Genomic DNA, 24,988 nt, shown 5'->3' with positions numbered 1-24,988 from the left:
ACCACTCATGATTTTATATACCTCTGTCATATCCCTCCTTAGTCTCCTCTTTTCCAAGCTGAAAAGTCCCAGTCTCTTTAATCTCTCCTCATATGGGACCCGTTCCAAGCCCCTAATCATTTTAGTTGCCCTTTTCTGAACCTTTTCTAATGCCAGTATGTCTTTTATGAGATGAGGAGACCACATCTGTACGCAATATTCAAGATGTGGGCATACCATGGATTTATATAAGGGCAATAAGATATTCTCCGTCTTATTCTCTATCCCCTTTTTAATAATTCCTAACATCCTGTTTGCTTTTTGACTGTCGCTGCACAGTCTTCAGAGAATTATCCACAATGACACCAAGATCTCTTTCCTTATTAGTTGTAGATAAATTAGCCCCCATCATATTATATGTATAGTTGGGGTTATTTTTTCCAATGTGCATTACTTTACATTTATCCACATGGACTTTCATTTGCCATTTTGTTGCCCAATCACTTAGTTTTGTGAGATCCTTTTGAAGTTCGTCATAGTCTGCTTTGGTCTTCAATTGGTCTTCAGCAGTTTAGTATCATCTGCAAACTTTGCCACCTCACTGTTTACCCCTTTCTCTAGATCATTTATGAATAAGTTGAATAGGATTGGTCCTAGGATTGACCCTTGGGGAAAACCACTAGTTACCCCTCTCCATTCTGAAAATTTACCATTTATTCCTACCCTTTGTTTCCTGTCTTTTAACCAGTTCTCAGTCCATGAAAGGATCTTCCCTCTTATCCCATGACAACTTAATTTATGTAAGAGCCTTTGGTGAGGGACCTTGTCAAAGACTTTCTGGAAATCTAAGTACACTATATCTACTGGATCCCCCTTGTCCACATGTTTGTTGACCCCTTCAAAGAACTCTAATAGATTAGTAAGACATGATTTCCATTAAAGAAACCATGTTGAGTTTTGCCCAACAAATTATGTTCTTCTATGTGTCTGAGAATTTTATTCTTTACTATTGTTTCAACTAATTTGCCCGGTACTGACATTAGACTTACCGGTCTGTAATTTCCAGGATCACCTCTGGAGCCCTTTTTAAATATTGGTATTACATTAGCTATCTTCCAGTCATGGGGTACAGAAGCTGATTTAAAGCAGAGGTTACAAACCATAGTTAACAGTTCCGCAATTTCCTATTTGAGTTCTTTCAGAACTCTTGGGTGAATGCTATCAGGTCCCGGAGACTTGTTACTGTTAAGTTTATCAATTAATTCCAAAACCTCCTCTAATGACACTTCCATCTGTGACAAGTCCTCAGATTTGGTACCTTCAAAGGATGAGTCAGGGTTGAGAATCTCCCTAACATCCTCAGCCATGAAGACTAAAGCAAAGAATTCATGTATTTCTCCGCAATGACTTTATCATCTTTAAGTGCTCCTTTTGTATCTCAATTGTCCAGGGGCCCCACTAGTTGTTTAGCAGGCTTCCTGCTTCTGATGTACTTAAATATTTTATTATTACCTTTTGAGTTTTTGGCTAGCTGTTCTTCAAACTCCTTTTTGGCTTTTCTTATTACATTTTTACATTTAATTTGACAGTGTTTATGCTCTTTTATATTCATCTCACTAGGATTTGACTTCCACTTTTTAAAAGACGCCTTTTTTATCTCTCACTTCTTTTACATGGTTGTTACGCCATGGTGGCTCTTTTTTAGTTCTTCTACTGTGTTTTTTAATTTGGGGTATACATTTAAGTTGGGCCTCTATTATGCTGTCTTTGAAAAGTGTCCATGTAGCTTGCAGGGATTTTACTTTAGTCACTGTACCTTTTAATTTCTGTTTAAGTAACCTCTTTATTTTTGTATAGTTCCCCTTTCTAAAATTAAATGCCACAGTGTTAGGCTGCTGAGGTGATCTTCCCACCACAGGAATGTTAAATGTTATTATATTATGGTCACTATTTCCAAGCGGTCCTGTTATAGTTATCTCTTGGACCAGATCCTGCATGCCACTCAGGACTAAATTGAGAATTGCCTCTCCCCTTGTGGGTTCCTGTACCAACTGCTCCAAGAAGCAGTCGTTTAAGCTATCAAGACATTTTGTCTCTGCAGCTGGTCCTGAGGTGACATGTACCCAGTCAATATGGGGATAGTTGAAATCCTCCACTATTATTGAGTTCTTTATTTTGATAGTCTCTCTACTCTCCCTTAGCATTTCATAGTCACTATTACTGTCCTGGTCAGATGGTCGATAATAGAGCCCTACTGTTATATTCTTATTAGAGCAGGGAATTACTATCCATAGAGGTTCTATGGAACATGTTGATTCATTTAAGATTTTTACTTCATTTAATTCTAAATTTTCTTTCACATATAGTGCCCGGGTCACCGTTTTAGTCTTCAAAAGTCGAACCCACATGACCTGTTCTGTCCTTCCGATATATTTTGTACCCCGAAATGACTGTGTCCCATTGATTATCCTCACTCCACCATGTTTCTGTGATGCCTATTATATCAGTATCCTCCTTTAACGCGAGGCACTCTAGTTCATCCATCTTACTTTTTAGACTTCTAGCATTTGTGTACAAGCACTTTAAAAACTTGTCACTGTTTATTTGTCTGACCTTTTCTGATGTGTCAGATTCTTTTAAAGTTGTAGATTTACCACAGACATGAATTTTAGCATTTGTTTTGAAAAAGTCATAGCCCTGTTGGAAGAGGCTGCACTCTGGGTACCTGCCTTCCGAGAGTAATGATGAAATATTGGAATGAGGCTGCCATACAGGCCTGCTGTCTCCCATGGGGCACTCTCTCTGGAGCACAATGCCTGTTGATTACCTGTGCAAGTGTTGTTGGCTTTCTTTTTTTAATTGGATGTGACTCATCAGTTATGCTAAAAAAATTTACTATGTCAAATCTGCGCTCTTATTATTATCCATCTCTTGAGCCAGCCAGTTCCCTTATGACAACATGCATTACGAGAATTGTTCAGTAGACCAGAACAGGATGGATTAAAAGATGATTGCTGTCAGATATTTGAGGTATGAATGTGTATATATTTGTCCTTGCCTGCCTACTATATCGTTAAAAAACTAGGTAATTCATCTGGAATAGGAACACTATGGTCATATAAACTTCGTAGCTGAAAAATACTTTCCCCCTGGCAGATTATGTGTGTAATATGTCTGTCTGTCTTTCTATCCTATTCCTACACAAAAGTATGTTAAATTGGTGTTAAAATTGAAAGCATATATCATTATTTAGAGTTCAGGTACATTAAAGAGATCTTGTAATTGTCCTCAAATCAAGTATTTACGATCCCGTACATCCAAATAAAGTTACACTTGAAAGAAATCCACACTTGACTGAAATCCATGCTTGTTCAGATATGGAAACACAGAGTTGAGGAGCCCAAGCAATCTTGTAAATCTGCCCTTTCATTGACTCTTAAAACTTCCTGTATAATAAAAAACTGACTGACATCTTGTACAAAATGTACATTTTATATACATTTTTGGGATTGCTGATCATTTTTCCTTATTATGCTTTATAATTGAAAGTACCTTCTCAATAAGAAAACTTAATTTTGTCCTGCAGTGGCACCACATGATAAACATACAGCTAGGAAGGATATAGGGATTTTAGTGTTTGTGGACCCAAATTAGTTGTAACTGTTTTTAAAAGATACACAATGGGGCTGCGCCCCCTGCTCACTACACTTGCCAACTCCCTCCTGTCTCCCCAGAGCACTGGGGCGGGGGGAGGCCACACGACTCCTGCCCCGCCCCCAAAGCACTGGGGAGAGGGGCCGGGAAGGCGCTGCAGTTCTCCCTATCCCCCAGCACTGGGGCGGGGGGAGGCCACACCACTCCTGCCCCGCCCCCAAAGCACTGGGGAGAGGGGCCGGGAAGGCTGTGCAGTTCTCCCTATCCCCCAGCACTGGGGTGGGGGGAGGTCGCACAGTTCCAGCACCCCTTAAGCACTGGAGAGGAGAGAGGTCATGTGACTCTGCCTTCCCCAGAGCACCGGGAGAGGGAAGGGGAAGACTGTGCAGCTCCAACCCCCTGCCAGGAGTACCAGGCAAGGAGAAAACGCAGGGCTTTCCCCTCCCTAAGCACCAGGGAGGAGGTAGGGAGGAAGCCATGGGGCTCTCACTCCCTCCACTCCCCCGACCACTAGGGAGCAGGGAGAGGAGGCTGTGCTGATCCAGCCCACCTCTGCGAGCACTGGGGAGGCAGGACGCCACGGGGCTCTTGCCCCACCCCCAGCATCAGGGAGGGAGGGAAGAAGGAGGCCGGGCAGCTGAGAAGAGAGGGGTGGCAGGACCTAGAGTGACATGTTGATGTCACACTGTCATCCTGCAGGAAAAGGGTTTTTTTTATAGAGAGAGATTATAATTTTATGACCAGATTAACTGGTACGCTTTGGCTGCTTTATCCCATTCTGGAACAACTCAAAGTGGCCAGAGCATTTAGGCAGTTATACGGCGTTTACAGCTGCTTGGTTTGTCAGAGCAAAGTAAAGAAAGTCACTGTATATCACAGTTTGCACACCCCCCCCCCAACCAGGGCTGGATTACCCAATAGGCAGACTAAGCACGTGTTTAGGGCACCAGCAAAGCAGAGGCACAAAAAAAAGAAAAAAAAAAAGAGAGATTTTACAATATAGTATTGTTTTTATTTTGAATTACATATAGGGGGGGCACCATAATCTTTTCAGTGCTTACGGTCTCTAAAGGTCTTAATCCAGTCCTGCCCCCAACCCTCCAAATTCTCAAGCTTCTATCATCTCTCTACATTATTCTATATGCACACACCCCTAATTCTCCCTTTTTTTGCCCTGTACATTCCTGTGTGCATACACACCTGTAAACCCTAGTTTCCTCTTGTTCCTGGCTTAACCCTTGACTGGATCTGGTAGTTTTTTAAATGTATTTAGGCTTACAGGTCACTTTTTTTGCCATTTTAATGAAAGTTTATTTGTCACAAAGTTCTGCCTTCTTTTAAAATGGAACTACGTGTTCTGAATGAATCTAAAACCACAAGGGCCTTTAAGGAAAATGTAGCCCTCTGTGCTTTAAAGAGGCAGAGTTACAGTCTTACTGGAAAAAATGAGAGACCTGTACTCAAGTGGTCACCAACAGACGGGAAAATGAGGCTTCTATCCCTTTAATAATGGGAGAGGGCAGCCATTTTGGAAGAGGATAGTTCTTTGTGGAATTCTCTGTTGCAAAACATTGTATCCTTCAGTCTTTGCTGAAGTATAGCTCTTCAGTTACGAAGAACTAGCACATTGGGGTCTTTCACTCAATTAAATGTTTTAAATAAAAGGAAAATGCAGGTACTTTATTTAAATTATAGTATTTTTCAACATAGTGTTATTTTGATTATCAATTTTTATTTTGGATTTCTTGAAAAAGGGATTGTTAAAATGTTTCCATGTAATTGTTTTTAGTGAATTTTTAAAATGGGAATTCCATCAAGTGTATTTTCTTCTTCATCCCTATAAACTCTGTTATAACAGAAAAGGTCTATAGTCAATGTGATTTGCAATACTATTTTCTTCTAGTTTTTGAACCTTAAGCATTGATTTAGCTGTGCCAAAACAGAGCACTGCTACGAATTTCTCCATTTTAGCTCTTTTCTGTATGGTTTATTGAAAACAATCCTATTACAGGTTCATCCTATTTTCAGGCTCATCGTGGTTCAGTCTCTTTCAACATTTGTTCAGTTATGTCAATTTTGAAGACTATATTAGATTTGGTGATTCTTTCTCTTAGCTGTTTGGCTTTATGAGAAGTAATTCCATTGTAGACACGTCCCATTGTCCTGGCACAACCAAACCTTTACATTGCTTTAAGTTATAGGAAGGAGAAGCTGTGTACCAAATTCGTTGACCCTAGCTCTTACTGATTAGGAGTAGTTGTTAAACCTTAAACATTGATTTAGCTGTGCCAAAACAGAGCAATATTCCACATTTCTTTGTTTGATTTCTTTTCTATAAGGTTTATTGAGAAGCATTCTGGCTCATCTTGGTTCAGTGCCAGGGGTGAAAGTAATTTACATTTCTTACATGTACTGTTCTGTTGCAACCACCTGGGGGGGGCACTCAGGGCAGGAGGTTGGGGGGGGTTGTGATACAACAGTAACTATGACATTTAAATGTGAGGTAGAGTGTGGGGGGCTCAAGGCAGGGGTTGGGGAGTGTTGAGGGTGGCTTGCAGCAGAGGGTGAAGGCATGGGGGTGCAGGAGTCAGGCCAGGGGTTTGAGGATATATGTGTGTGGGGGGGGGGAGAGGTGCAGGAGTCAGGGTGGGAGGTGAGCAGGGGTTGAGGGCAGGGGGTTGGAGGTGTGGGGTGCAGGAGTCAGGGTTGGAGGACGAGGAGGGGCTGGGGTATGTGTGTGTGTAAGTATGTGTGTGTGCGCGCGTGCGTAAGGGATATGGGGAGGGTTGTGATACAACAGTACTTGTAAGAAGTTAAAGTGTGAGATGGAGTGTGGGTGGCTCAAGGTAAGGGTTAGGGAGTGCCAGGGTGTGGAGATTTGTACCAGGGCTGCTTGCTCTTCCCTCTCCTGTCCCTGTCCAGAAGCAAGAGTGAAGTGCACAGCTCTTCTGCCCCCTGCATCCCCAGTCAGAGTGAGGAATGCAGCAAACTGCACTTTCCCATCGTTCCCTGACAGTGACAAAGGGGAACAGCCAGCAATGTCCCCATGCAAATCTTGGGGCGGGAGCTTCTCCTCCCCTGCCCCCCCCCCCCCGCATGCACTCCCTAAAGGGCACCTGGGGGTAGGAGGCTCGGAGCAGGAGCAGTCCTGGACTGGGGGAGCGGGGGCACGTCACCAGCCAGGCCCTTTCACCTTCCTGGTGATTCTGTCTCTTTTCTATTTGGTTTTATGAGAAGCCATCCCATTCTAGGTCATTCTTCAACAGGCAGACTCTCTCAAATATAAAGTAGATAACTAAGTATGTAAAATAACCATTGATTCTAAAGACATTTTAGAAACATTGTATTTAGTTCTGGGGACCACATTTCAAAAAAGATGTGGAGAAATCAGAGAAGGTCCAGAGAAGAGCAACAAGAATGATGAAAGGTCTAGAGAACATGACCTATAAAGGAAGACTGAAAGACTTGGGCTTGTTTAATTTGGAAAGGAGATGACTGAAAGGGGACATGATAGCAATTTTCAGGTATCTAAAAGGGTAACACAGGGAGGATGGAAAAAAATTGTTCTGCTTGACCTCTAAGGATAGGACAAGGAGCAATGGGCTTAAACTGCAGCAAGGGAGGTTTCGGTTGAACATTAGGAAACACTTCCTAGTTGTCAGGATGGTTAAACACTGAAATAAGTTGCCTAGGGAGGTTGTGGAATCTCCATCTCTGGAGATATTTAAGTGCAGGTTAGATAGACATCTATCAAGGATGGTCTAAATGGTACTGGGTCCTGCCATGAGGCCAGGAGACTAGACTTGATGACCTCTCGAGGTCCCTTCCAGTTCTAGTGTTCTATGGTTCAATGATTCTATGATATAGGATAAATTCAATGGTATATTTAGGGTTGCCGGATGGTTTCAACAAAAATACCAGACACACTTGATATTACATCACAATCTACATTACATCTTATTTAGAAAGTACCGAACATTTATATTTTCTCAAGTTGTTTCCGAAACAGAAAGCTCAAATACTGGACTGTCCAGTTCAAAACCGGACACCTGGCAACCCTAGGTATATTAGAATCCATGAATTAATATTGACTCTTGAATAGTATACTCTGATGTAAACTGTTTACACTAAATGTTAGAACATGTACTGTTAGTTCTCCCTTAGCCCTGGTCAACACTAGGGAGTTATTTTGAAAAAACTTCCCTTATTTCGAAATAACAAGCAGAGCATCCACACTACGAAGCCCATTATTTTGAAAAAAAGGGGCTGGTTATTTCGAAATAATAACTCCTGCTTTCCTTGGGGAATAAGTTTATTTTGAAATAGTTATTTTGGGAATTATTATTTTGAATTTAGTTATTTTGAAATAATTTCCTAATGTGGACATGCCCTTAATGGAGAATGGATGGGGCATTGCCACCTCTGTTGTTTATTAATTTATCTCTTAAAAGCCAGAATAATGTTCATACTTATTAATTATTCTTTATTTTTCTCTCTTTGCTGTGTATACTTCTGTTGTTCTTGCTTTTGTTCTTTTGCACTCTGCAGTGTGGGGGGAAAATTACATTTCAGACAGCTTAAATCAGTATTACCAAACTACAGGAATTCACTTGGTATGTTAGCTGTCTTTTAAGATTTGTGCTAAATACCCAACTGTGGTGTCTTGCTCTGAACAGTCATTTGAATGCCTTCTAGAAATTATTGACTTGTTTCTTGAGCTTGTAATTATTCTTGTGTCTCTGGTTTCTTCTGATGTCTGTGAGTTTGTTAAAAATTTAATACCATATTTTAAAATAGTTATTTAGGCTGATAAAACAATATGTGCAAACCAAGGAGTAGGTTTGCTATGTTTCTTCCTTGACTGTGAATTTGATCACTCCTCTCCCCATTCCTTGTGTATATTTCTACCATCAAGTTTTTTTTATTCTCCCCTCTCTCAAAAAAGATAGAATCTTTTGCCCTTCTTAAAGTAATCTAAGAATTTCCTTGTTTTAATCTGCCATTTGAGCACACGGGGTGCTGCCCAAACCAAATACAATAAAATAAAATTCTGAGTACATTGAATCTTCCTTTGTATCTGTTCTGAGCTTTTAAGGTAATAAAATAGCACTTCCTGATGATGGATGCATGTGTAGTAGCTAATCTTGTGTCCCAGACACTATAACTTATTTCAAGACTAAAAACTATGTTAAGATGGAGTTGTGGTTGACACTACATAGCAGTAGTTTCAGGGTAAAAGACATTACAGAGGTGCTATAATTATCCCAAAATCAATAATTATAAACCTCCAGAAATTCAAGGTTAAGGTTATCCTTTTAAAATAATCAAATATGATAAAGTATGGAAATATACAGTTAACGCATCCAAACAACCTTAACTCTGCCTTGTAGTTACGTCATTTAATAACCAACAATAATTATGATAGAGGTGTTTTAGTTATTTAGTTATTTTATAGTCTAGTTATTTAGTTACTGTATTTATCTAGTCTCAGCTTAGATAAAATTGATTTTTAAAGAAATTGGCGACTTTTCCTATATTTTTTCCCCACTCCGGGGCTCCATAGTAGGAACATAAGAGGTTAACCGGGTAGCTGGTTAACAGGAGGCCCAGCCCAGCTGGAGCAAGCCTGTGGCATGGCAGGGCAGGTTGGAGCAAGCTACCCACTCATGGTGCGGTAGAGCCAGCTGGAGCAAGCTCCCCACCTGCGGTGCAGAGGGGCCAGCTGGAGCAGCCCTCTCCCCACCCATGATTCCACAGCCCACCACGATTGAATGGTTAAATATAACATTTAACCTGTTAACTTTTTAAATGGGTATTTACGTCTCTACTCCATGGCAGGTATGAATTCTGGCAGGGGCCAAAAATCCTCTATTACAAGGCTGTCAGCCTTAGCAGAGCATTAAGGGTAGCGCTAACATGTGCCCCAAAACCCAGGTGACATTATCCACAGACTCTCACATTAAGTTTCACATTGAGCCTGAGCTCCTTTCCCAGCTGTGACATCTACACAGCTATTTTAGCGCTCTAGGGTCAACCTTGCAAGCCAGAGTGGGTTCATCTGGGCTTTGACACTCATGGCTGCCTACTGTGTAGCTGTACCCTTTATGTAAAGAACGATCTCTTAACATGGTACAGCAGGTCTGTTAAATGCTGGTCTTTCCAGACTCCCCTCTTTTTCTTCTTCTGTATGATGTTTATGTTTCTGTCCATTTCATAACCCAGCCGGTCCTTAGGGTGCAGGCAACTGCAATCATTCTTTCCCCCGTGCTCCTGTTTATAGAGAAGGTAACAGAGGGTGACAAGGTGCCCTCAGGCAGGCAAGGGAATAGAATTCCTGTTGTTAATATGGTAGGTCTAAAATTCATCGATTGAGCCACACTGCCTCTCAGAATAAATAACGTATCAGACCTAAGTGTTTGGCTCTCCTGTCTGACCACTGCTCTCACCACTAACCTGTGCTTCCCTCCCAGAGCCAACAATAGAAACCAGAGATCCTGATTTCCAGAATGTCTCAAAAAGAGATTTGCATCAGGGATGTTAAATATCGGTTAATTGAATAGTCGATTAACCTCATGAATTTTTATCGGTTAGTCGACTATTCTACAGTCCCCGGACAGCCCCTGTTCAGGGGGAGGGGCCTGAGCTCCCGGACCTGGCACGAGCCGGAACTGAACCAGGCTGCCTCCCCACCTGGCTCTTAATACATTTTAAATGCAGAGCCACATCGGTGGTAGGTCCAGGACCCAGTGCAAGTCAGGACTCAGATGGGCTGCTGGCCACCATGCTAAAAAATTTACTGGCAAGGGGCGGTGTGTGTGTGTGTGGGGGGGGGGGCGCTTGTCATCTATACCATTAACCTATAAGCTTTTACTTATAAGTTGATAGACTATACTATTACATCCCTAGTTTGAATATCACTGGCAACATGTATCACATTTCCATCTTGTTACTGATCCACGTAGAAGATAATAGCCTCCTAACACTAGCTAGAGTGACCAGATGTACCATATTTAAAGGGACAGTCCCATTTTTAACAGTCCCTCCTGCAAGTGTCCCTACTTTTTAAAAAAATGGGGAAATTGTCCCATATTTTCTGTTTCTCCCCTCCAACCAGTACTGGTGGGCCCTACTGCTAGCTGGATCTTTGTTTGCCAGCTGCACACCCACCAGCAGTGGTGGTGGCGGTGGGTGGGAGTGTCTAGTGGCTGATGATGGACGTGAGTGTGCAAGGCTGGTGGTCAGGCAAAGCTGCAGCCTATGGGTCGACCGCTCCCCCTGCTGGTCCATCAGTGCAGTCCCTGCTACCTGCCAGCTCTTGGCCGTAAGTTCCCCCTCAAATTCCCATTTTCTGTTTCCAGCCCACACTGACTGCTTGCGGGGGTGTCTGGTGAATATAGTCAGGCGGTGGCCAGTTGCGTCACTTGTGCTGCTCACCCATCGGCCCTTTACGTGCTTCTGCGCTCGTTGTCCTTTCCCTGCTGTGCCTGTTCACCTCCCCAGCCTTGATGCTCCTTCATATCCCCCCCCCGTCAGGGTGTACTCTGCTCTTGGTGCTGTGCAGACAGCCAGCCCCTAGTCAGGTCATTCAACTCGCTAACATCCTGACTGGCAGGCTCCTTCCTTCCCCCACCTCCTCTGGCTTAGCTGGCATCCAAGGAATGCTCAAGACCCTCTGGCTCAAGGCACTAGCCAGGAGAAGCCATGACCGGCATATGTCAAAGCCCCATATATTGGCTGGCATAGGGACGTTTCTTCACCCCTCAGCTAAGCTCTGCAGTGGCAGGAAAGAAGCTCTTTCCAGCCTGTTTTCACCCTGACCCTACAGGTCCCCAGGCATGGCAGCTTAGCATCAAGAGAAAATGCACTGTGATTCTGTATTGGATAACTAAGAGTACCAGAATCTGGTAAATTGTGATGTATAATGTGTTTTAATGATTATTCTATTTATATTTTTGAATAAAAGCATCAATAATAAAATACAAGCAAGTTCCCTCATCTAAAAATATTTTCTTCTTACTTTATGTGCTGAGGATATGTCATAGTGAAGCCCCTAAAATGAAAACACAGCATAGGCAAATCTTAAAATAAAATAAAAATCATTGGTTTCTCTTTTTAAGGGTGTGGGTGGAAAGCAAACAGCTTTCATAATACGTTCAAGTTAAAACAATTTCTCCCCAACAATATTGACCATTGTCATAAAAATGTCATGTTTTTCACACCGTTAAATAGCCCCATCCTCAGTCTAGGTACATACAATGTTTAGTAAATGTTGACTTGTATGTCTTCCTCCCCCTTTCTTTCTTCACAATTCCTCCACATTGAAATTGTGCTCTGACATGAACCTTGGTTTCTGTTCAGAGTTTGTGCTCCCCCTGGTTAGTCTTGCCATCTAAAGAGTGTGTGTGTACTCTGCAATAATATCTTCACAGAGATAAATCAGCAGAAACTGGTATATTACAAGAAGGAATCATTTGGGGATGAACAAAGTACAAAACACCACTGACTGGATACCTTAGTCTTATTTTGTTTTGCTGCTCCCAGGAGACCCAACTCACTATTTCTGTTTATAGTCGTGCAATATTTCAGCACCCAGAATTCTTTAACACTGGGAAAAAAAACCCTTCAATATACGACACACAATATGGTGTCCCCTGACAAGACATTTCAGAGTCCAACTATTCTTTCTTTTATCATTTTTTAGTGAAAGGCAAGCACATACCTTCTATCCTTTAGGATAGGTCTATACTACAGAGTTTTTGCGCAAAAACACGTGGAGCGTCCACACCTGAAGCGCATTTTTACGCAAGTAAAATGAAAGAACAGAGGAATTTTTCTAGTGTAGGTATTCCTCCTTCTATGAGGAATAACTCCTTTTTGCACAAGAGCTCTTGCACAAAAAGGTGTGTGTGGACGGGGAACAGGGTTTTTTTGCGCAAAAAGAGACAATCGAAAAAAGCACAGATGCCCTGGTGGCCATTCTGTAAATAGCAATCAGAGTTTCTTTTTGAGAGAGCATCCATGCAGTCTGGATGCTCTCTTGTGCAACAGGGCATCGCTTTTTTGATGTGCTTTTGCAGTGTAGATGCGCTCTCGTGCAAGAAGTTTTTGCGGAAGATCTCTTTGGCAAAAAGCTTCTTGTGCAAGAAGCCTGTAGTGTAGACATAGTCTCAGATAAGAGCAGAGCATTTATATGTCACCTAGTGTCTTTCAAGTGGAGTGTGTGAAGGTTGTGTGACTAGCAGACTCTTCCACAGAGGATCCTTGAACTGAGAACTGGGGATCAAAACTCATTGGAATTAGTGAGAGGACTTCTATTGACTGAATGGTGCTTTGGATCAGGTCCTTGTAGTGTAACTCTTTGGTTAAAGCTTTATTATGTATCTGGCTGTTTACAGTTGTTGTTCATGCTCATCCCTGGCAGATTCCAGTACCTAAAACACTACTCCTTTTTTAAACTGATTTTGATATAAAGGTTTCAAGTGTTGTCCCTGATGATAAACATTCACAGCATTTGACTATAAGTGCACATGGGAGTTTTTCCATTGGTTTTTGGTTCTTCCTATTTTACCTTTTAAGTTGCTGACTAACAGCTGGCAAATCAGCTAATTGGTACATCAGGCAGTGCATTGTGTCTAGTGCTGCTCATTCCAGCTTGAGTTCTTGGACTGATGCTATATCTGGATAGTGGTGGGGAAGGGAATTGACAAAGTCCCCCCCTTTTGCTCCCTGCGCTTGTGCCACCAGTCAGAAATGAAATGCCCTGTCTAATCTCACTTATGTTATGGCAGTGTCAGGGCATTGACTTCACAGGCATTTCTTTTGATCTACACTGGTTTATCTGTGAGCAGAAACAGGTGCCCCCAAAAATTTCCAGGCCAGGCTTAGATATGCTGTGTTGAGGAATCTTTTTCTCTCTGCCACCTGCTCTTTGGGCATCCATCCATTGGCTTTTGCAGGTGCACATAACAAACGGAGCTGCAGAGCAATGCCACTGCATTAACTATGCCGTTTGACCAATTTCAGAAAGCATCTCCTCCCACTCTTACTCGAGGGTATGTCTACACTACAAAGTTAATTCGAACTAACGGACGTTAGTTCGAATTAACTTTGATAGGCGCTACACTAGCGCTCCGCTAGTTCAAACTTAATTTGAACTAGCGGAGCGCTTAGTTCGAACTAGGAAAACCTCATTTTACGAGGACTAAGCCTAGTTCGAACTAGCTAGTTCGAATTAAGGGGTGTGTAGCCCCTTAATTCGAGCTAGTGGGAGGCTAGCCCTCCCCAGGTTTCCCTGGTGGCCACTCTGGCCAACACCAGGGAAACTCGTATGCCCCCCTCCCGGCCCCAGACCCCTTAAAGGGGCACGGGCTGGCTACGGTGCCCGTGCCAGGTGCAAGCCTGCCAGCACCCAGCCAGCAGACCCTGCACCTGGCACGGATCGAGCCACCCACCCGATGCCCCCCAGCCCTCCCCCTCTTCCCGGGACCAGCCTGGCGGCTCCCGGGAGCTTGCCCGGGACCGCAACAGGCGGGCACCCGCCTGGGCTAGTGCAGACATCGTGGACCTCGTCCATGATCTCCGCACTAGGCACAGGAAAGTGGCTGGCTAGGGCAGGAGAGCTGCCAGCCTGGCCACCCAGGAGCAGGTGTGCAAGAGAATCAAGGGGGTCCACTGAGACCCCCGACCCTGAGCCCTGAGCTTACAATGGCCGTCCTGGGTCAGACCAAAGGTCCATCTAGCCCAGTAGCCTGTTTGCCAACAGCGGCCAACCCTAGGGACCCTGGAGGGGATGGACTGAAGAGAGTGACCAAGCCATTTGTCTCGTGCCGTCCCTCTCCAGCCTTCCACAAACTTTGGGCAGGGACACCACTCCTACCCCTGGCTAATACCACTCCATGGACCCAACCTCCATGACTTGATCTCACTTCCCTTTAAACTCTGTTCTAGTTCTAGCCTTCACAGCCTCCTGCAGCAAGGAGTTCCACAGGTTGACTCTTTGCTTTGTGAAGAACAACTTTCTGTTACTACTTTGAAGCCTGCTACCCATTCCTTTCCTTTGGTGTCCTCTAGTCCTTCTTTATGGGAACTAATGAAGAACTTTTCTGTATGCACCCTCTCCACCCAACTCCTGCTTTTAGAGACCTCTATCCTGTCCCCCCTCCGTCTCCTCTTTTCTAAGCTGAAAGGTCCCAGTCTCTTTAGCCTCTCTTCATATGGGACCTGTTCCCAACCCCTGATCATTTTAGTTGCCCTCCCCTCTCCCAGCCTCTCTCTTCCCCTCTCCCAACTCCTTTTCCCAGTTTCCCCCAGTTTTGTTCAATAAAGACAGATTCCATTTTTGAACACAATTGTCCTTTATTTTGTACATCAAGAAGAGGGGCTAGGGAAGGGTAAGTGGAAGGAGGTGAGGGAGGAATGGGGCACGAGCCCCCGATGGGGAGGACTGGGCTGGCTCTGCAGGCTTCTGGGGGTGGAAGCTCTCCTGCAGCCCCCCGATTGCCCCCTCTGCCCAGATGGCAGCCTGCGGCAAGTGCAGCCGGGCTGATGGCTGCGTGGTGTGATATGCCCAGTGTGGGTAGTCCGGGCAATCCAAGCCAGGACTGCTTTGCAAGCGGGGCACCCCTGAGAACTGTCTGTCCGGGGTGGGGGTCGGGACCCTTTAAGCACAGCCCTCGGCTAGCCTGAGACAGCATCTCCACTCTCTAAGTCCTCCTCTGATGCTCTGCCGGCACTGCTTCCGGCCATCCTTAAGCCCGTTTCAGGGTCCACTTAATGTGGACATGCTAGTTCGAATTAGCAAAATGCTAATTCGAACTAGTTTTTTAGTCTGGATCCGTTAGTTCGAATTAACTAATTCGAACTAAGTTAGTTCGAATTAACGTTGTAGTGTAGACATACCCCTAGGGACTCTATATGGCCTAATAACTCTGGGAAACCACCTAGTAACTAGGTCCAAAATTAAATTCTTGTCTGTTACCTTTCACAGGTACTCCACCTCTGCGTTCTCCAGGCTGCAGAGGGTGGGTATCAGGCATCCTACACCTTTGCCTTTCATCGGAAACCTGCTGTTCTTTCAACAGGTAAGAAAGGAATTGTTTGGTATCTATCCAAAAATGGTTTAAAAGAGCACGGGAGATGGGGAGAGGGTGGCAGAGATTGATCTTGTAGCTATTGATTGCTGCTCTTTGACCAGATTCGTATGGAAAGAATAAGGAAAACTCTCACCTTTGTGACCAAAAGGAACATAGCAAGCAGCCGCCTTTAAGTGTCGCTGATTTAAGGACTAAATTAACCAGATGGAAAGAAAGGGTGTAAGCTTCTGAAGCTAATTACTTGAGCTTTTCCAGGAAAGTTCATGCCCTTGGTGGAGCAAGCTTGGTTATGTGAATAGAACAGATTATATTAACTAGATCTGACTGGTTTGTTCTGAGCTGTTTCAGTTTTTACAGCCCTTTGTTGCTGAATTCACATGTTTATTTCAAAGCATGTAACTTTGTCTACTCCCAATGAAGCAACTGAAGTTAGATACCATTAAATAATACTCATCCCAGCACCAGTTTTAAGGTCTTTTTTGTTTTGAGCATTTTTTTTTGTTTTAGTTTAGGTTTTGTTTTGTTTTGCTCACGTTACACAAAAGAACAGCTTCATCAATAGAAACGTTTTTGTTTTATGGTCTGATTTCAATAAAGCTCCCAAAGACCCAGTCTCTCAATCTGAGTTTCAGTGAAGCACCATCATTTCTCAGGTATGGAGTCCTAAAGTTTCTCCCTTTCCCATCAGTATTTTCCAGGTTGGTTTTCAAGATTCCAAAGCACTTTGTGAAAGGAATCTGGAATAACTCCAGAGTTCAGACCATATTTGCCCATCAAAAGAGCCAAAAAAGGTTTAATGTCCAAGATTGTCTGTGAGATGTTAATAAGAGTGTAGAGCCTGTTCCTTTTGCATGCCCAGTATCTGATTCATTATTTGGTATGCCATTTTGAAGTACCTGGAGTATTAATGTAAATGGTCATTTTCACTTGTGCGCTCGGTTTCATCCAGGAGAGAATTTAAAAGGCTGAATCACCTTAACAAGGACTGGAAGGCAGTAACGAGACATGCAGCGGGTCAGCTTTTGCACTGTTATTTGAAGCCAGCCTGGAAACTGAAAGTAACTAATCTTGTGTCTCTTGAATGACAAAGCACAATCCGTCTTTTGGCTGGCACAACAGCCTGACTGAGAACGGAATTACCTTCTTACACCTATAGGGAGTGGCTCTTAACCAGGGCTGAGGCACTGAAGAGAGTACTGTGGGGAAATTTTCACTGCTGTTACTTGTGCTTGTATCTAGACAACTTTTGTTTAACCTGGTTTATTTTATGTACATTAAATTAACGTGAAACAATACAACAAAGAGAAAACACCTGCTATTTTACAGGGTCTTTTAGAAACAAAACCATTGAGAACGGATGTGCAATTACAGCTTTATGTTCACACGAGTAGTTAGAAATAAGAATTCTCGGAATTTTTAACTGTGCTGAAGTGTCTTAAGAGAGCAAGTCTCATGGATTTGCAGTCTTAAATCATTTAGGCTCTTTTGAAAATCCTGTCCTCTGTTCGACTGTGGGGTGGGCATGATCAGTTCTATTGCTGTCAGTGGGAGCTAGGCCCATGTAGCATTTAGTCCAGGTGCTTTGTAATTTGTTTTTCTCCCCTGATATGTTCTATATTTTCCTGTTCTGTTCCTTTGATTGCTTTCTCAGAAATAGTGCCCATAGCAACACATTGGTAAGAGGAAGATCATGTTTGTGCTGCAGACTGTTTTCTAATGGTAACGTTTTCATGTACACATGTATTGTAATGAACTCAAAAGAGGACATCTCCTCCTCTCTCAGTCGGAGATAACCGGAGGCGCAATGTTTCATCTTATTGGGAATTAGGAAGGACCTAGCTGCAAGGGCACAGCAGCAGTTTCGTAGTTGGGTTAGTTTCTAAGGACAGCTCACATGCAAGCAGTTGTAAAATGCTTGTACATCCTGTCCTCATGTATAGAACAGTAAAAACTCTTTGCACTTACATGTGAGATGCAATGATGTGATTGTGTAGAAGTGATATTATAAAGTCTTTCTTCTAAGCTTCTTCAAAAGACCAAGTCCTTCTCCCTGTCATCAGTACAGGCAGTCCCCGAGTTACGCTCCGCAGTTACGAACAGGGCCCTCCCTCTCCCTGGTCTCCAGCAGACCAGGGAGAGGAAGCAAAGCGGCGGAACACGCGGCAGCGGACAGGGCTGTCCGCTGCCCGCGTGCTCCGCGGCTTTGCTCTGCTTTGCTCCCCGTCCCCCTGGTCTGCAGACCAGTGGGACGGGGGGCAAAGCAGAGCAAAGCCACGGAGCACGCGGGCAGCGGACAGCCCAGATGCGTCTGGGCTGTCCGCTGCCCGCGTGTTCTGCCGCTTTGCTCCCCGTCCCCCTGGTCTGCAGACCAGGGGGACGGGGAGCAAAGCAGAGCAAAGCCATGGAGCCCGAGGGCAGCAGGACAGCCACGGCGCGTCTGGGCTGTCCTGCTGCCCCCGTGCTCCGCGGGTTTGCTCCGGACGCCTGTGGTACAGCAGCAGGGGCGCTGCCGGTTGGTCCCGTAGCGCCGCTCTGGGCGCTACTGGACCAACCCGGCAGCACCCCAGCTGCTCTGCCCCAGGCGTCCTGATTCAGCCACTGCTGGTCAGTTTCAGCAGTGGCTGAATCAGGACGCCTGGGGCAGAGCAGCTTGGGTGCTGCTGGGTTGGTCCAGTAGCGCCGAGGAGCGGCGGCGCTACTGGATCAACCCAGCAGCGCCCCAGCTGCTCTGCCCCAGGCGTCCCCAAGTCAGCTGCTGCTGAAACTGACCAGTGGCTGACTACAGGAAGCTCCTGCCCGGGCTTCCTGGAATCAGCCGCTGATCAGTTTCAGCAGCAGCTGACTTGGGGATGCCTGGGGTTCTTAAGTTGAATCTGTATGTAAGTCAGAACTGGCGTCCAGATTCAGCCGCTGTTGAAACTGATCAGTTTCAGCAGCGGCTGAATCTGGACGCCAGTTCCAACTTACATACAGATTCAACTTAAGAACAAACCTACAGTCCCTATCTTGTACGTAACCCGGGGACTGCCTGTATTGCCAACTCCCAGCATTCAAAATTCATGTCAGCCACCCCCAATCAAAAGTGGTTTAAAAATCAATAGAGACATAAAAATATTTTAAAGAGTTTTCTATTTGCTTTCAGGGTTTTGCTGCATTTGGGTCACATTTTTAAACTTTTCTCTGTAGGCCCTGAAGTCTAGAAACTTTTTAAAATTAACACTGAAATTCTCCCATAATCTCATAAATCCAGGAAATAGGGTTTTAAGAAAAACACTGAATACCACAAGACTCATAATAAAATTGTTAGAATTGATAACACTTAAGTTTACTTGTGTAGATGAATAAATTTATGAGCCTGCTTCTCCTCTCACATAAACTATGTAAAACAGGTGTAGCTCTAGTAAAGTTAACGGGTTTAATGCCAGTTTTATTCTATCATATAAATGAGAGGAATATCAGGCCTTATCCCAGGTTGCCTTGAAGTAACAGGGAAGGATTACTAATGTTAGTAGGATTTTTTTCCCAGAATGCTGCTTTTTATTATAAACCTACAAATCAAATGTCTGTTAAAAAATTCAGATATGATTTTTATGTCTCTTCTGTTCAAACAAAAACACTTTCTTGAAGAGCATGTATTGTTTATTTAAAAAATAAATAAATGTAGTGTTTGGAAAATCCATGGCAGTTGGCTGGGATGAGTGTTGCTGCTGTGAAGTGTCTTTTGAGAGCTGGAAGATGTTGGTTGTTGGGGGGAGAAACTTTGGGTGGGGGATGTGCAAGGAAATGAATAGAGGCAAGAATTGACTTAAAACAACAAGTTGTTCCATTATTCGTAAGGTTCCATTTTCCTTTAAAGAATAGGAGAAAGAGCAACAATCACATCCTGAAATTAAAACATGCCAAGTTAATCTTCTATAGAAAATAAGGCATGGAATTATTACAGTGAATAATTACCTCGGAGTCCAAAATGTTAGATTAAAAGTACTTCGATTACATCAGAACCATTTGTGGTGGGTAACATCTGCTGCAGAAGTAAAAGTGATTATGCTGTAAAAACGTTGGGTTTAATTTTTCCAGTAACGGAGCAGGAGATTTGCAGCAGACATAAATGCCATTTCTCTAGGACTGCTGAAATGTTTCTCATCCTCCTGCAATGATCTTGCATTTTTCTTACAGATCTGTGGGAAAACCAATGGGTATCCCCCTTGGAAGCAGAACAGGATACACAAGGTGTACACAGAGCACACAGACTAAATAGGACATTAGAGTCACATGCTATTTAAAAACTGAACAAAAATCACCCCTTAAGTCACAATCTAATGGTTTTATTATGTGACAAGTACGTTCAAAGCCAAACATATATAACGTGGCCCTTCCCCCAAGGAACCACAGCGCATACTTGACCTGTTGCTCTTGTAGCGTTGTATCCACTCTCCCTGCCCCTCGCCCTTTTCCAAGAAAGCAGTTATGCTGCTTTTTAAATGTCATTTTCTTGGCATTTAAATGGTTCCATTAAAGGGGCACTTTACCTGTGGGCACTGTGTGCTATTCTACTTGCTGTTGATCTTTGCCGAGCTGAGAAAATGCCATGGTCCTGGGGGTTTTATGCTGCTTGGGTTGGGTTGGGTTGGTTTGGTTTAATTTTTTTTTGATGGACAGGATATTTATAACCAGTTGCACCTTCTAGACTGTTGGGTGAGCTGCTTTGGGTCCATATATTGGCATGCTTATCTGTTTGTTTTTCCCCATAATTTATTCAAAGTTTCAACGATCCTTGTGACTGGTTGTGTGTTGCCTCCCTGCCTTGCATTTTAATGAAGGACATCACTCTTTTAGCCCCTCTCAGCATGGACAAGATGCTCTTTGTTTGCTCTGTTTATTCCTGCTTGGCCTACTTGTAGTTCTGGGCTTCCCCTGAGCAGCCCACTTCTGCTGAATGGAAAATGGGCTCTGTATGGATGCTTTGTCTCATTCAGTGTTGGATTGGGCTGTGCTGGGTAGTTTTATTGAGTGAAGGGTGTGGGGAGAAATGAGATGAAATGTGATTCTTTCCCACTCCATGTCTGCCAACTGCATCCTTTGATGTGTAAGTCAAACAAACAAAATTCAGAGCTGTTTCCGTAATGAAATTAACCTCTGTCTAATTTTTGAACTAGAAAGCAGCACATCAGTGTTTGGAGACAGAAGCTGCAGCATTGACTGTTCTGGAATTTAATGACACAGCACGTAAACCAGAGCAAGGTTTAAGAAAGACAAATGATGAGAAGGATAGGAGGGAGTGAAAAGGGGGAATCTTACCCGTAGCCTATCAGCCTGTGTTAATTGCAAGAATAATATAGGTTGCCTTGACAGTAAAAGCCTGCATATGGCTTTGCGTTGTTTTGCAGAGATAAACACAAGGAGAGGAATGAAACGGGGAGTGTTTATTTGCCAGTTGATGGATATTTAAGTGGAACTGGAAAACAAGGCCATAGCATAATGAACAGATCTCTCATTATCTTCCCCATTTGGTCACGGACATGTATTGTTGGCTGACACTGTAAAATCACCCAGTAACATTTTTAGTCATCTCTAAGGTACTGGGAAAATTCTTCTTGCCTTAGAGGCTTGTTCATATATTTGTACTGAATGAAACACACGCAGGCATTACAGATACAACCCTCCCCACGGCACAGTGGCAGAGAAATGAAATGGGTAGCATGGAGGGCTGCTGGGGAGATGCAGTGTGGTCTAGGCAGCGCTAACAGCTGGCTGCCCCAGCCTTGCCCTTCTCTCCAAGGCCCTACCCCTTCCAGGGGGCCAGGAGCTGAGCCCTCTCACAGTGCCGAGGCCCCAGCAACATCTGTCACGAGCCCTAGGAGTGGCTACCTCACTACAAAAAGTATTTTTCCTCTTTTTGGTGTTCTCACCTTTTAATCAACTGTTGGGAGTGAGCCACATCCACCATGACTGAATTGGCCTTGTTAGCACTGGTCCTCCATAGAGTAATGGAACGCTCCCTGCCAAACTGAAGTTTCCACTTCATACATCTGAGTACTTATACTCAAGTAAATTTTCTAGTCTTCAAGGTGCCACAGGACTCCTTGTTGTTTTTGCTGAAACAGACTAACATGGCTACCCCTCTGAAACACATCACACAAAGTTATCATCACAGCTGGATCTGATGTTAGCAACTTCATCAAAGATGCTAAAGATTTCATAGATGTGGAGATTGATCTACCTTGTATTGATGGATATTGTGGTTGAGATACATTACAGGGGCAGTGATATATGGGAGGTTGCAATTTGATATAACTTTTCTAAGAATACCTTACATTTACATAGCCACTTTAATTCCAAAGATTGCAAAGGCTATCCTATACATAGGAATTACTTCATGTACCACTGAAATGCAGCTATTTTTGGAGTGAAATGCAGCACCTATTTACATCAACACTAAACAACGGTTTTTAAGGCTGCAAGTGAAATATATTTAATTGTTATTTTAGGGGATCACAGGTAGGCAGAATGCAACCACTCAAATTATGCTTTAATCTGAACTCCTAGGTTAACAACTCCTCTGAACTGGTGACGGTAAGGAGTTCAGCACCTTCACCCTGTGTCTCATTTAAAGACGACACAATAACGCCATTAATAAAGGATTTCAGAATCCATGGTTGTCAACCTAACATCTTGTATGCAAACACTTAAAAAGGGAGAAATAATCTGGCTAGAACAATGGCAATCTGTTCAATATCTGCCTTAGCCATGTTGGTGAGTTATTGTTCTGGGGAGAATGGCTATTGGCCAAGAGAAGTCTTATTGGTTTTTAAATTAAAATAATATAAAAGAGTCACTGCTATATTTGGGGGACAAGTGTGGGGCGGTTCCCCCACTTACAGTGGGGGAGGTCTAGGTTGGATATTAGGAAAAACTATTTCAGTAGGAGGGTGGTGAAGCACTGGAAAGGGTTACTTAGGGAGGTGGTGGAATCTCCATCCCTAGAGGTTTTCAAGTCTCGGCTTGACAAAGCCCTGGCTGGGATGATTTAGTTGGGTTTGGTCCTGCTTTGGGCAGGGGGCTGGACTTGATGACTGAGGTTTCTTCCAGCCCTGTGATTTTATGAGTCCCATTCCCAGAAGGTGCAGGGCCTCAGGTTTAAGGGTCAGGGCTAGGGCAGCTAGCTTTCCATGTCATGTGGAGTGTGGCATGCTGCTCCTCTTTCCCTGCCTTTATTGCTGCATGGATTGTGTGGCACCAGGGCCGGCCTTAAGCCGATTCGGCTGAATCGGGCCCCGCGCTTAAGGGGGCCCTGCGCTCTGCATCCGGAAGTCAGCTCCCTCGGCTTGGTCAGCTCTGCTACCCGCCCATACCTGCACACGCTGCTGGCTGCCGCCGCCACCATGCAAGTGAGCGGAGAGACACCCGGGCGTGACATCACATCATGTCACGTCACATCACGTCACACCTGCGATTTTGAAACTGAAAAGGTGGTGGCGGTAGTGCACGCGGTTTGGAGTCCGGCCATGTAGAAGGCAGAAGGTAGGGGAGGAGGAAACTAGGAAGAGGTGTGGGAGAGGAAGAGGCTTGTGCAGAGGGGGAAGAAAGGAGAAGGCACCAAGAGAGAGGCTATAGGAGAGACAAATGGCAGGGGGTCAAATGCAGACAATGAGGGAAAGGGCAGGAGGGGAGGTGTCAGTGGGAGGGGGGACAGGGTGACGCTGGGAGAGGAGAGGGGAAGGGCATTGGGGACTTGAGGGGGGAGGGGAAGGTGCTGAGAGAAGGCTTGAAAGAAGGGGTGGGCATGCAAAAGGTAGGGATGGAGCAAGGCATGTATGAGGGCACAGGGGCATGAGGGGAATGCTATCAGAGAGTGGTGAGGGGATGGGCATCAGGGAAAAAGGGGGCAGGGCAGTAAGGGAAGGAGGAGGCACGAAGAGGATTCAGGGGTAAGGGAAGGTGCAGGTGCCAGGGGATTCTGGGGTGAAGCAGAAGGGCAGACACCTGCAGGGGAGGGACCAGCACTAGAGGAGAGAGGCAGGGCAGGTGTGTAAAGGGAGGTGTTAGAAGAGGGGTAGCTCACATGATCAGAGTGGGGCTACCGGAGGAGTGGGCACAGGGGGGAGAGAAGGGCTGGTGAAGGGGGACAGGTCGCAGAAGAGCTGAGGGCAGTGAGAAGGGCAGAAGTCAGGACAGCAGAGGAGGGCGAGGAGTTTGAGGGCAGCAGGCACCAGGGGAGATGATGGAGCAAGGAGAGGAGACATGGCAGCAGAAAGAAAAGGGAAAGGTTTATAAAATATTTATTAATAACTTGATATGCTGCCCACGGCCAGTTTGTTTGCGACCCGCGGTGCAGTTTGGGTTTATGTGGGGATCAACATGTGGCTGGCGAGTGGGAGCCAAAATAAAAAAAGTAGTCAGTGTAATGATCTTCTGTTGATATGTTTTAGTAGTTAAATTCTTGGACTGTCATTGCTCATGAAAAATGCTGTCACATGGGTAGAAATCGGGTAAATATTGCATTTTATTAATATCAGAAGAACTGACTTAATTGGGGCCTGTGTGTAGTCTTGCCTTAATCTTTGTATTCATGCCTGTCAGCATGTTCTGTAAGTATCAGTGTGGCCCCTGGAGCTTCCAAAGTTGAGTTGCCCTAGCTCAGCCCTGACAGGTGTCTGTCTAACCTGGTCTTAAATATCTGCAATTTAAGCCCATTGCTTCTCATCCTAACCTCAGAGGCCAAGCAGAACAATTTTTCTTCCTCCTCATGATACTCTTTTAGGGTATGTCTACACTACCCTCCTAGTTCGAACTAGGAGGGTAATGTAGGCATACCGCACTTGCAAATGAAGCCCGGGATTTGAATTTCCTGGGCTTCATTTGCATAAGCGGGGCGCTGCCATTTTTAAAACCCCGCTCGTTCGAACCCCGTGCAGCGCGGCTACACGGGGCTCGAACTAGGTAGTTCGAACTAGGCTTCCTAGTTACGGTAGTTCGAACTAGGAAGCCTAGTTCGAACTACCTAGTTCGTGCCCCGTGTAGCCGCGCTGCACGGGGTTCGAACGAGCGGGGTTTTAAAAATGGCGGCGCCCCGCTTATGCAAATGAAGCCTGGGAAATTCAAATCCCGGGCTTCATTTGCAAGTGCGGTATGCCTACATTACCCTCCTAGTTCGAACTAGCGGGGTAGTGTAGACATACCCTTAGATCAGTGGTCCCCAACCTTTTGAGGTTGTCGGGCGCCAGGGGGCGTGGCCATTCGCCCGCCGGGCGCCAGGGGGCGGG

General features: G+C 44.6%; 1 protein-coding gene across 6 annotated transcripts in view; it reads left to right on the top strand.

The window, feature by feature from the left end:
• The window catches only part of TBXAS1 (thromboxane A synthase 1), a 349,992-nt gene that overhangs the window by 77,967 nt on the left and 247,037 nt on the right, over positions 1 to 24,988 (top strand). For all 6 annotated transcript variants that reach the window (XM_075939406.1, XM_075939367.1, XM_075939378.1 and 3 more), the window contains one exon: positions 15,620 to 15,713. In XM_075939406.1, the coding sequence (XP_075795521.1) occupies positions 15,620 to 15,713 (94 nt within the window). The remainder of the gene's footprint in view (positions 1 to 15,619; positions 15,714 to 24,988) is intronic.

This window comes from Pelodiscus sinensis, chromosome 1 (genome assembly GCF_049634645.1).
Source record: "Pelodiscus sinensis isolate JC-2024 chromosome 1, ASM4963464v1, whole genome shotgun sequence".
NCBI classification, from domain to species: domain Eukaryota; kingdom Metazoa; phylum Chordata; order Testudines; family Trionychidae; genus Pelodiscus; species Pelodiscus sinensis.
This window is presented reverse-complemented; position numbering and strand designations above follow the sequence as displayed.